General features: G+C 44.0%; 1 protein-coding gene across 1 annotated transcript; it reads left to right on the top strand.

Annotated features, from left to right (window-relative positions):
• The first annotated feature begins 377 nt into the window (after window positions 1-377).
• Window positions 378-7,724, top strand: LOC147237929 (receptor expression-enhancing protein 5). The gene is made up of 6 exons (XM_086156148.1): window positions 378-454; window positions 540-663; window positions 4,022-4,115; window positions 5,263-5,401; window positions 6,033-6,201; window positions 7,112-7,724. The coding sequence occupies exons 2-6, from the start codon at window positions 549-551 to the stop codon at window positions 7,147-7,149; spliced, it is 555 nt and encodes a 184-aa protein (XP_086012274.1). The 5' UTR covers window positions 378-454; window positions 540-548; the 3' UTR covers window positions 7,150-7,724.
• The last annotated feature ends 5,190 nt before the right edge of the window (window positions 7,725-12,914 follow it).

Here is a 12,914-nt window from a genome sequence, read left to right as displayed (position 1 = left end):
TTTATTTCAAACATTTTCAGTCATTTACAAAATTCACATTTCACATTTTTCACATGTACATTTCATTCTCCTAACATGCTCAAAACTGAGGAGAACGACATACACACTCACATATGCTGTCTGTAAGTCCTTTGTAATTTGACACCCGGAAATTTGAATGAGCTTGTTTTTACTTTGAGCAGAATGAAAAGGTGCTCTTCTTTGGTTCCTTTTCCACCACCCAAAAAAAAACAACAACAAAAAACCTGGGGCCACAAAATCCCTGAAGCCGCCCCTGTCCAATCAGGTGAACGGTGTGCGAGCAGGCGGTTGCTTCTCACCTGCTGCGGTGACGTCTCTACAAGGAGCTCTGTGATTGGTCAGCGAGAGGCCTCCCCTCTTTGTCCCCGTAACTCGGCGGAGTCAGCAGTCAGCCGCTCAGACCCACTATTTCGGGCTGTCTATCACAACAAAAGTTGGTGGAAATAACCCCTCTCGTATCTTAAATACCACCCATTTTCATGTAGCTTTTATTGTGTTTCTTTTTTTTATACTTCCAGGCTCCGAAAATGATCCAGTTCAAGGGGCGCTTTGTGACTCTTCTCCACGAGAAGAACTTCGTGACTGATCAGTTAGCGGCAGTGGAGCAGAAAACCGGAGTCAAGAGAGAATACATTGTATTGGGTACGTGGCAAAAAAGTACCAGGGTCACCGATAAAGAACTTCAACACGTTTCCAATCAGTTTTTTGACACCCTGAGAAAAACCTGATGCGGCGACAGACAAACGTTACAAAAACAGATGTGAGCGTTTCCTCCGGACCGCAGCTTGCAGGCGATTCTGTTCTCGGGTTTTATCGCGATTTTAGGAGCAGTGTCTGCGGTTTCCGTTGTCAGTCACGATATTACTGACAGAAATAATAACCATAGTTTCTTACTTAAGAAACAAAACCGTTGCCATGCAGGCTGGGCCTCAGGCGCAGCACGATTACATTAAAATCTGAGGAGTGTGCATGGAAAGAAAGAGGAAAACTGCAGGTTTTTAGTTCAAAATAGAGTTAAGGGAGCTCAATCTGTATCCTGGATCAGTTTTTGCTTTGGATTTCAAATGGTTGTGCCAGTGGTGAGACAGCAATCTGTGCAATCTGTAGCTCATTTAAGAAGAGAGAGAGAGCGAAAGAGGGAAGGAAGGGTAAGCGACAGTGCTAAACCAACTTGAGCAGAGATGTGTGTGTGTGTGAGAGTGTTTTCGAAGTGATGGGCCTTCATTTATGGCTTGCTGTGTGTGTTGACAAAATCTATAATCATTATGAATACACACAAACACATGTTTTAATCTGTTGCGCATAAATGAACTGCTTCTAGTGTTCCACAGCCACCACCGGCTGATCCCCTGGGGATATTTTTATCACACCCCGAAAATATCCTGCTCCAGAAGAAGGATATGGAGTGAGATTCTTGGGGGACTTTATGTTCAGCCAGGTGTTGAAGCTGTCAGTTAGCTTGTAGGAGTTTTGTTTTGACAAGTGTGTTTGTGTCAGGTTTGCAATCCTGCATCAGAGGCACAAACACCCCAGGCTGTTTTGGGCATAATGTGCCCCTGATGACAAAGGAAACAGGAAGAGGGCTAGCCAGGGTGACCCACATTCAAACCCCACATTTACCCAGAATTGATCCATTTAGGCGACTGTTCACAAACATATTCTCTTTTGTATTACAGCACAGAGTATCAAAGTAGTGGTGCATGGAAAACGAAATTAATCTTCAATGTAGTGTGTGGAGTGTTTCATGATATCAGATGTTCGCACACATTTGCAAATAACCCTGTGTTACTATTTTTATTTATTCCAGGGCTATGGCTTCAAATAGATTTTATTTATGGAAATGAGCTTGACATTCAGACCATTCATTAATCTTGGTGACTTTCATTGAAAACGATGTGGACCATTTTTGATAGGAATCTATAAAAATGCCTCTGGAAAAATAAATCGAATGTGAATGAGGTATTAAACTGAATGATCACTGTACCATGACATAGAATGCTACTATATTAGGATGCAATGAAAATAATATGTAGCATTTAGCTCACACCTATTTTCACACTTTTATAGAAACAAAGATTTATAGATTTAGAGCTTCATTTAAAATTAAAATGACATTAGTGTCCCAAACATATATATTCCTCAATGATGCACAGTGTGTATTTATTTGACTGTAAATCACCTGGTTTTATCACAAATGATATTGCTCAGCAATCATTGGCTCAAGAATAACTAGAGTAAGACTATTGCATTTAAGGAATTTAAAGTTATAGACCCTTTATCAATCTGTTTACAGTTTGTCCGCCAAAATCCAATCATTTTGTCTATGATCCACTTCTATTTTAATTATTTGTACAGACCGTCAAACAAATTCTTGATGGCTGTATATAAAGGCATGATTTACTCGTGTGTGTGTGTGTGTGTGTGTGTGTGTGTGTGTGTGTGTGTGTGTGTGTCCGTGTGTGTGTGTGTCCGTGTGTCCGTGTGTCTGTGGCGGAGGGCTAAACAGGACGGTAGCCCATTATGCCACTGGAAATCTGTAGTTTGATGCAGATATTTTTCTTTTAAGACTCTGGAAGCCCTGTAGCCATGTTTCGAATGTACAGTTAATAATGGAGTACAGATAAGAATTTCCTCACCATTCACTCACTCTCCGGGTGTTGGACTTTGTATTGATCTGGGCTTGACACTATTATAAAGTGTCACCTGGTTATGAAACATTGAGTGCATCAGATCCGCTGTGATTGCTGTCGGCTCGTGAATGAATGTGTTTGTCGTCTTCTTGAACAAAACCTCCCCAGTCCTTATAACCAAGGATCTCTTCATTGTAAGAAGAACATTATTTTCAATAAATGAAATCAATAACGGGTTTGAGTCACAGTCTGCATCATCGCATAGCTGTGAAAGGATTATTTTAGTTCCTCCATGTGTAGGACAGGTGTCTGTGACGTCACTATAATTACACTGTCGACTGACTCACCGTGACACTGTCATGCTGTTTGTTGCATGAATTCAAAGAAACATTTATCTTTAACGAATTAAAAGGCCCCATTAATGATTTCTTTATCCTTTTCTGTGCTTTTCAGACATCTGCTGAATCACTGGTTCTTATCTTTCCTTTTCCTCCAGGTTTGTCTATATTAGAGGGATCAGGGAGCCGAGCAGATATTTCAATGTGAGCTGGGATAAACAGATAAGGTGTTATGATGGGACACCAGCCGTCCCACAGCCCAGGGCTGGAAGGCTGTAAATGCTTGTTTGAATTCACAAGGTTAATAATCACTCTGTATATATTTAAATGTTAGTATGGGTTGAACTTGTGTGTGTGACTTGAGGACTGGACACTTGCTTCGCTTTAAATCTATCTTTAAGTTTGCCTTAAACAGCCGGAGGATGTGATCGAGAAGGTGAAATTCTGTTTAGAAAACCATACTAATAATTTATTCACATATTTACCAAATTATTTACATTTTCAACATGATTATGCTGCTTCCAACTTGCTGAGCAGTTTGTTGTTTTAACCTTGGAGGGTTTGTATTTGTAATGCAGCCATATCACCTCAGGGCAATGTTACCTGGGTTTGATTTTATAATAGATATTGGTCAGGTGTAGCTGAGATTTGTAAATTGTGGTAAATATTTAATGCCATGTATGTGCAAATGTACCAAACTCTACACATTCAATACTCACGTGACTGTGAATTAGTATTTCTAATTGTGCATCGGATATGATAAGTATGTGGTATTTGCGGAATGTCTCACCTTGCTGAAGAGTATAGGCCTGAGCGTTTCACATGGCTGTTTTCACATGACTTTTCTCCTTTTTTGATATGTCAACTCTTCTGCCGGCTGAATTTGAATATCAATGTTTGATCTGACTTTGGTGCTCCACCTGATCCTGGTTCTTTGCTGTCTCGACATCCTGCTGACATTTGAGTTGTTTGTCTGATTAGCCTCGCCCTCCTGCTGCCACTCAGTCCTACGTCTCCTCTCTCTCTCTGCAGGTGCTCTAAGTTTCATCGGGCTCTACCTGCTGTTTGGATATGGAGCCTCATTGCTTTGCAATCTGATTGGCTTTGCCTACCCGGCATATTTATCGTATGTATGAAGTTAGAACTAAAAATGTTCAATTTTTCCATGACAAAAACATAACTTGTGATTTATGTTATTTATAATGGCATGACTGTTAAAGAACACTCATTGGAGAATCATTTTCAATTTTCACAAAAGGAAAAGTACTGTAGCAAAAATTTGTTTTTCCTTCCATGTTATGTCAAAATAGTTTTGTTTGTAAATTTCTAAATTGGAACAGAAATGTTTTGTCCTTTTAAAGGCAAGCAACATCAAAAAATTGCCTTTTAAAGCCTTTTTTGTTTTCAGATGATATTTTTCATGCATGGTGGTTTTTAAATGTGATAAAAGATAGATAGAAGAACATCTTTCTCATATTTATGCCTCACTTGTTTAATGTAATTTAATTTCCCTCAGAATTGTCTACAAACTTTTCCCAGTTCAAGGAATTATTTTCACAGAAAAAACACACATCTTGTATTTGACAATGATATTGGTTCTTATATGTTTTTTTAAAGCCACTTTTGAAGTATTAGTAAATAATTTTACTTGCGTTTCAGGCCTAAAGGAAAGTCAAGACTGAGTCTCTACATAGGATGATGTCTCTGAGGGGTTACAGCAGGATGAATGCCGGTTTAACCTGAAATGAAAACTGAGATGATCCATCGAGAACATGCATAATGTTCAAAAAACTGCACTGCTTCTCCTTAGAGTTTATTTGCACTGTAATTGTTTGGAACTTAGTTTTTAAAATAGTTTTCTCTTTACTCCCTTGGCTTAATTTCAATGCAAAACACAAAATTCAACCATTTAGTTTTTCCCTTTGCATCCAAGTGAGGGTATCTCAGGGTAAAAAATGATTCTCTTCGGGGCAACCTCAGGTCTTAAGAGGTTAAAAAATGTAACTGACTGTAAAGTTATTCAGCCTTTAGCTTCACCATGGACATTGTCTAATTGCAATATAGGGTGCTTTTCACATAATGTTATACTCCTAATTATTATCAGCATCTGGAATTTTCTAATAACATCTATAAAGTCAATAAGAGAAGCTGTTTTTTGTGGCCAGACAAAAGTTGGTTCAAATTATGGACCTCTGACTGAATATCCCATGAGTTTCTCGTTTTCACACTTGTGATGTAGTACTGAGGTCTTATTTCTTCCCCTATACATACAGCATTAAAGCCATCGAGAGTGACGTGAAAGAGGACGACACACAGTGGCTCACGTACTGGGTTGTCTATGGGGTCTTCAGTATTGCAGAGGCTTTTTCAGACATCTTTCTCTTCTGGTTCCCATTCTACTATGCTGGCAAGGTAATTTGACTAGAACACTGCTACATAAGTGCCTTTATACTTTTAAGCTTGTATTTCTTTTTTGCCCTTCTCCACATAAAATTGCTGACTAAACTTCATCACTCTATATACCAAAGAACAAAACTAAACAAATAAACAATTTTATTATGTTGAATCGCATTTGTTATTCATATCAGCTGCTAAATAGCATAACTCAGCAACAGTACGCTCTTGTGGACAGTGCATGTAATGGTCAAAGTAGAAGAAAGCACAGAAACATGATGTAAATTACCAGTAAGCTTTTATTATGTTTTCAATGGAGAAGGGATTCCTGTAAATTTATTAAAAAAAATGGTTGATTTAATACCCACAAGATCATTGTGATATCAATGTATTATGTCAGATACACAACACAAATTAAAAATGGTTGTGTGGAGTGAGAGTGAGATTTCTTGGCAAAGTTTTACTATGAGCTTGCAAAACAGTGAAGAAACAATTAAGAATTATGCATCAAAATTTTCTCTTTTGAAATATCTAACAAAAACATATTAAAGTTGGTGAATATGTTGGATGTATTTTTAGTGTATTCAGTGAACAAATATTGTCAGAAAGAATTGTTCATTATTAGTCTGGACTTTTTTTCTGCCCCCAGTGTTTGTTCCTGATTTGGTGCATGGCCCCGGTGACATGGAACGGTTCCGACATCTTGTACAAGCGTGCAATTCGGCCTTTTTTCTTGAAACATCAGGCTACAATGGACAATGTGGTCAGTGATCTGAGTGCCAAGGCCAAGAGCATGACTGAGAACGTCACAAAGGAGGGTGAGATTCCGACAGTAGTAATGCAAGTACATGCCAATTATTTGCCAAAAATCTGCAGCAACAGTCGTCTCGCACCAGACAAGCATGTGCTCCGATCACATTCACAATGTGAATACTGTATTGGTCCAGATAGAAGATGTTCTTTGACACAAGTCATGAATTAGGTAATGCTATATTTAGTCTTGATGTTTCCAACATAGGGCCACATCTGTTTACAGATGTTTACAACACAGGGCAACATCTGTCACTTCTGTGATAGATGTATGTCAGTTGAAGGGTGGCTGAACATGACAGGACAAGCATTCAATACAAAAGAGCTCCTAAATCGAGAAGGAGCAACTGGGAAGTTCTTGTGTATATTATATGTTAGCCAGGTATATGGCATACTATTATAACATAGGATCCCAAAAGATAGTACAAAAAAACAGAGAAAACCTTAGTGTCATCTATAACAGCAGCCACTTCCAGACAATTATGGTACTATCTGTCTGAACACAAAATGAGGTGTTGCCCATTAGTAGAGCCTCATTTAGCTGAAGGCTTCAGACATCACCACAGATCTGAACATCCCAGATGGAGGTGGAGCACTCTAAATGGATTATCACTCTGCAAAATATCCGGCCTCACCACCCTCTGACCACAGGGTAACACTACCGCCTTCTCAGCGCTGTGTGATTGGCTTAAAGTTAAAACACTAACATCAGATCAAACAGCTGTGTTTTTTTAAGCCAAGCCTACATCTGTTACTAAATACGTCAGAGGTAAAAAAAAAAAAAAAAGTCTGTCATGAAAGTGGTTAAATGGGTCTTCTCATATTTGGACCAATATAGTTAGCTTTACCAAACAATAAACTACCGCATCCTTGAGTCAGTACTTTGCAAAAATGTTATTTTTCTTTTTATTTCCACAGCTGTTAATCTGGCCCTGAACCACAACAAGAACCAGTGAGAAACACAGGAAAGCCAGTCTTTGTGTCTTTCTCTGTTTGTGTATAATGTATGTATGTGTCAACATGTTCTGTGAATGTATTTCTGTTGTTTTGTCCTTCCATCTTCCATGAAGAATGACGAGTGGTGAACCTCTGCATGGTGAACAGAGGTCTCACACTCATGAAGAGGAAAAGGGAGGCTTTCCCAAGTCACTTTTATTGTCTTCCATGCAATCAGTGAGACTGCGACCCTCTGACTGTTGTGGTGTGTGAATGCAGAGAGGAGAAAATGTGTCAATCCTCAAGCTTCATCAACACTCGAGGTGTAATCTGTTCTATTTAGGTACGTGTACAATTCACCCATTTGGGACAAAAGAGAGAGATAAAACTAGAGTCTTGTAGTTACAGAACCATAACTTTTGTATTCCTGAAGTGTCTTCTCGTCTAAGCTGCTCTCAGGTCCCAAGAAACAGCATTTAAAGACGAGCCCAATGGGACGTTTCTTTGCATTTTTAACCCTAGTGGCTTCTGTCTTTTGATATGTCTTAATTTATCATTTCCTTCACTTGAAACCATTAAACTGGAACCATAATGAACTCAAATAGTGTTCATGTGTCTGCTTTTCAGTTTCACATGGGGCCCCTTTCTCCAGGCAGTGTTATCCCTCACACATTGGGAAAATTGGATTTTATTTGGTCCAAATTACAATATTCACAGTCCAGTGACTCTTGCAATTGTTTTTTTTTTTTTTTACAGCAGTGGCAAAGTGTTGTAAATTGTATTTCTGGATGCACAACCTCTGGGGGGTTGGTTCTATTTAATTTTCCAACTCAATATTTTTCTCTAATTGACTTTATCTGTTGCAACTTTAAAATGATCTTCTAAACGTGTCTTTGTAGCAGTACCACCAAACTGTTATACATTCAGTTAGGAGTCATTGAACCATGCTTTGTTTTCAACATGGAAATTGAAAAAATATCAAATTTTTCTCATTCAAAAGATGTAATATTCATGTCATTTGTCTGAAGGGAGTATTTTTCCACACTGAGCTGGCATGAAGGGCTTGTGTTTTGATTGGTTGCAGGGAAAACACTCAAGCAATGCACCATTTCTCTCCCATCCAACATCCACTTGATCCTTTGACCTGCCACCCTTGAGTCATTTACTGGCATTCAGAGAGCCTAACCGCTCAGACTTTAATTTGCGTTTGGCTCTGTATTCACGCATGAGGTCCTCTGAATGGGAGGCCCTTTGTGTCAGGGCACTGGATGTTAGTTAGTCCTCTTGCAGGAAATGCGTAGAGCCAACCGTGGCTACCAGGTTTCTCCATTGGGGTCTGTCGTTGGCAAGTTGCCGTGCCTGTGCCAGGCTCACACCGCAGGCCCTGAGGTCTTGGGCCACAACATCAAGCCAGCGGGTGCGGGGGGCACCTCTGGGTCTTCTCCATCCGGCTAGCTGGGGATTAAAGGCCAAGATGGAGCTTGTGGGGTGTTCGGCAGGCAAGCGGATGATGTGGCCATACCAACGAACTCGCCGCATTGCTGCGAGGCGAGATGCTGGGGGCTGCTGGGTTCGATCCCTTAGGGTCTTGTTTGTGACATGCTGGGTCCAGCTGATGCCTTCTAATGTCCTCAGGGCCCTGGAGTCAAATCCATCAAGCCTGGCTGCCAGCGTGTTGTTCAGCGGCCAGGTTTCGGAGCCATAGAGGAGGACAGAGATGACTGAGGCATTGTAGACCCGGAGCTTTGTCACCCGGGATATGTGCCGGTGTCGCCACAATGGTCTCCACAGGGACTGCATGACTGACGCCGCAAGGGCACGGCGCCGGTCAATCTCAACTTTGAGATCTCCGGTGTTTGATAGGGTTGAGCCGAGGTACTTGAAGGAGGCGACAAAGTGGACAGGGGTGCCGTCGAAGAGGAGTGGTGGTGGATCAGGTCCCTCTCCTATATGCATAAGCTTGGTTTTTGGCCAGCTTATCTTCAGGCCGAGTTTCCTGGACTCCTCATCAAAAACATGGAGGGCTTCGCGAAGCTGGTCAGCGGTCTCGCTGAACAGCGTGGTGTCGTCTGCGTACTCGAGATCCCTGAGGGTGTAGCTGCCTATGGGGACCCCAGGGATCCGCTCAGAGACTTTTGTCATCAGATGGTCGATGACACAATTAAAAAGTTCTGGCGCAGCGACGCAGCCCTGCCTCACCCCGCTGTTGATGGGGAACCACTCAGAGTTCCGGCCATTCACACGCACACAGCTTTCGGCTCCTTGGTAGAGCTGCCTAAACAGTGTGGTTATTTTGGCCGGGACTCCGAGGGATGTCAGGATGTTCCAGAGAGAGCCGAGGTCCACCGTGTCGAAGGCTGCTTTCAGGTCGATGAAGGCGATGTAAAGGTGCCGATCCTTCCTGAACTCCCGGGCCTTTTCAATTATGAGCCGGAGGGCAGAGATGTGATCTGTGGTAGACCGATTGGTCATGAAACCGGCTTGCTGTTGGCGGCGTCTGCTTTGGGTTGCAGGTAGAGCACGGGTTAGTAGGACGCGGGTGAATAGTTTTCCGGGGATGGAGAGGAGGGTGATTCCTCTGTGGTTGCTGCAGGTCAGCTGGTCGCCCTTGTGCTTCCAGAAGGGAAGTATAATGCCCCGCCTCCAGTCATCAGGCAGCGACTCAGTGACCCACACATGGTTGATGATTTGTGTGAGCCAAAGGATGATGTTGTTACCTCCGGCCTTCAGCATCTCAGCTGTGATGGAACATAGGCCAGGGGCTTTGCCGTTTTTGAGCTTTGACAGGGCTGCCTTCACTTCGGCTGGGGTGACCGGGGAGATGAGACAGTCCGGGTTATTGTTGGGGTGGGTGGTGGAGGTGGGGGTTTCTGGTAGGGGAGGATGGTTTAGGAGCTCACTGAAGTGCTCCTTCCAGCGACTGAGGCAGTCAGCTTCAGTGGATAGGACGTTTCCGGTCGTATCCTTAACCAGGAAGCAGCGCTTGCGGGGGCCTGCTTTCCCTTGGCGGAGCAGATTGAAAAGCTGCCGCAGGTTGTTGTTTTTGGAGGCTGACTCCATGGCTGTCGCCTGGTTTCTCCAGTATGTTTCCCTGTCTTGGCGGATGGAGATGTTCCGTTGGCCGTTGAGACGCCGGTACAGGACCATGTCCCCACGCAGTCGAGCAGCTCGTCGGCTGTTGACGATGTCCAACGTGGCTTGGGAAATCCAGGGCTTCTTGGGGGCTGGTCTTGTTCGCCCGGCGGCTCCCTTCGAAGCCATGGTCACCTCGCTTTTAAAGTGGGGCCAGTCCTGGGACATCCCGCTGGTGAGGGCGCTAAAACGGTTTGCGATGGAGCAGCTGTAGCGCTCCATAATGGCAGGGTCTAAGAGGCGGGAGGAGTCCAGCTTGGGGGAGGCATTGGCTGAGGCCCCCGCCTTGAGCTTTAGCCGCAGGTCGGCTATCAGCATGCGATGGTCGGTGTTGCCAAGCTGTGCACCTCTGAAGACACGGCAGTTGGTAACCGATGTCTTCCAGCGGCGGGAGATGAGGATGTGGTCTATGGCTTTTTTTGTCTTCCCGTCCGGGCTGTACCAGGTCCAGTGGTGGATTCTCTTTCGGGGGAACCAAGAGTCAGCGATGCAGAGGTTGGTGGCTCTGCAGAGGTTAAGTAACCGTTGGCCGTTGTCGTTGGTGGTGGTATCGACGGAGACTGGGCCAGTTACAGCCGGGAGGGTCGGATCCTGAATCGAGATTGTGGCATTGGCGTCGGTGAGGACGATGACAATGTCATGGGGGGGTGCGGCCTGGATGGTATCTTGCAGTTGGTCATAGAATGTGTCCTTGGCATGGTCTGGGGTGACGTCAGTTGGGCTGTAGGCGACAATGACTGTCAGCTTCCCATGTTGGTGTTGGAGGCGAGCAGACAGCAGTCGATCGCTAACTGGTTTCCAACTGATGACGGTGTTCCTCCGGTATAGCGGGATGGCTAGGGCTACTCCATAAAGGCCTCTGCCATCATTTGGGCCGCTCCAGAGGAAAAGATGGTCGCCAGCAGTGGTCTCTCCAGTTCCGCGCCAGCGTGATTCACACAGGCCAGCAAGGGTGATGTTATACCTTGAGAGTTCACGGGATAGCAATGTGGCATAGCCGGGGCGCAGGAGTGTCTGGACATTCCAGCAGGCAATGCGGGTTTTGTGACGGAGATCCAGTTGGCGTAGTCCGGGGGCAGGCAGGGGTCTGTTACCGAGAAGATCCGTCCGGTTTATTCTGGTTGCTTCGGTTGGTTTCGTAACTGGTTTATTTCACCATGCCGGGTAGTTGGCCCTGCGATGGCTATTCAGCTGGTGGGGCTGCCACCTCACAGCACACTGACATGCTGCTGGAGGCTGGCGGGTTCACGGTTTGTTGTGACCCGCCTGCGTGTGCCCCCAACACGTGCTTTTCTCTCAGGGTCTGCTCCCCTAGCCTTTTGTCTTCCCAGACTAACCCACAAGGCAGTGGGACTGAGCCACACTTTGTCTGGTCCCTCACCTGGGACCTGTTTGCCTTGGGTGACCCTTCCAGGGGCATGAAGCCCCCGACAACATAGCTCCCAGGATCACTGGGGCACGCAAACCCTCCACCACGGTAAGGTGGCAGCTCACGGAGGGGCACTGGATGTAATGCATGGGAAATGGTGGACTGAGCCGACTACGGCGGTCACACACCGTCACGGCGAGAGGAAGGCACCCGTCTGGAAATGTCCGCCGCAAAGATATGTCAGCTGGACAGCTTGTTATGTATCCCCTCAGCCACCGCTGGACGACAGGTTATTGATTAAACAGAAATGGGACACAGAAACCAATTACAACATCGTATTGCTATGTGATTTCTTTCGAGGTCTTGAGTCTGGCGTGGGCCCAGTAATGGGCGAGGATGCCGGGAGAAAAGCGGAGAGGATTTGGGACAAAGAAGGGAGTGGATAATACAATCCTCCAGCCATATCCTTAGCCAACCCTTCATGGCTTCAGAATGAAATATCTCAACTATTGGGTAGATTCAAGTTTTTGATACATTTCACATTCACTCTCTTTTGCTGGTGACTTTAGTGTATCTTTACAGCCTCTTGAAGGTCATTTTCAATCTGAAGAATCTCAGTATCTTTTGGAAGACAGAGTAGAAAGGAATTCTCACAGTTCCCGGCACAGGCTAGAAATTGTAATTTGGATTTAACTGTGTAAAGGACTCCTGAATTGGTTATTGCTGTGTATATAGCTCAGATGAATCACTTTGTGAATTCTCACAACAATATGTGCTTTTTAGCTTCTAATTTAAGCGGTTCTGCCTACTACACTGAATGGATCTTTTTCCTTTCTTCATCAGATTATAGATTGATTCTGCACTGCCATTTAGGGTGGTGCAAGGTCTTGCTTGATTATTTATTATTGCTTGACCTATTTGTTGTGCTATCGCAGATTTATGTCAAGCTGTTAATGCACTTGCCACTCAGTTTTCCTACTAAGTTAATTACATCTTCAATTCCTGACATCATTTTTTCTAGCATTCATATCAACGGGTAGATTCCCGATCTTGTGTCTGCTGTTATGTTGATGTAGGTGATATAACGTCAAGAGCTGGTCAGCTATTTTATTTTGAAAACCCATGTTACATCATGACTGTGTCTGATTTTTCTGTCCCAATTAACTTTATAAAGACTGGATGCAGCTTTTGTCAGAAATAGACTGGACAGACTGCTCTGTTTTGTCACTGTCTCCTTTTGTTATCAGCAGCACCATCCAGGAGGACATCGGTGCTGGCCATCAG

Source organism: Fistularia commersonii, chromosome 1, assembly GCF_037954325.1.
Source record: "Fistularia commersonii isolate RoL2024-O1a breed Wild chromosome 1, RoL_Fcom_v1.0, whole genome shotgun sequence".
In the NCBI taxonomy this organism is placed as follows: domain Eukaryota; kingdom Metazoa; phylum Chordata; class Actinopteri; order Syngnathiformes; family Fistulariidae; genus Fistularia; species Fistularia commersonii.
This window is presented reverse-complemented; position numbering and strand designations above follow the sequence as displayed.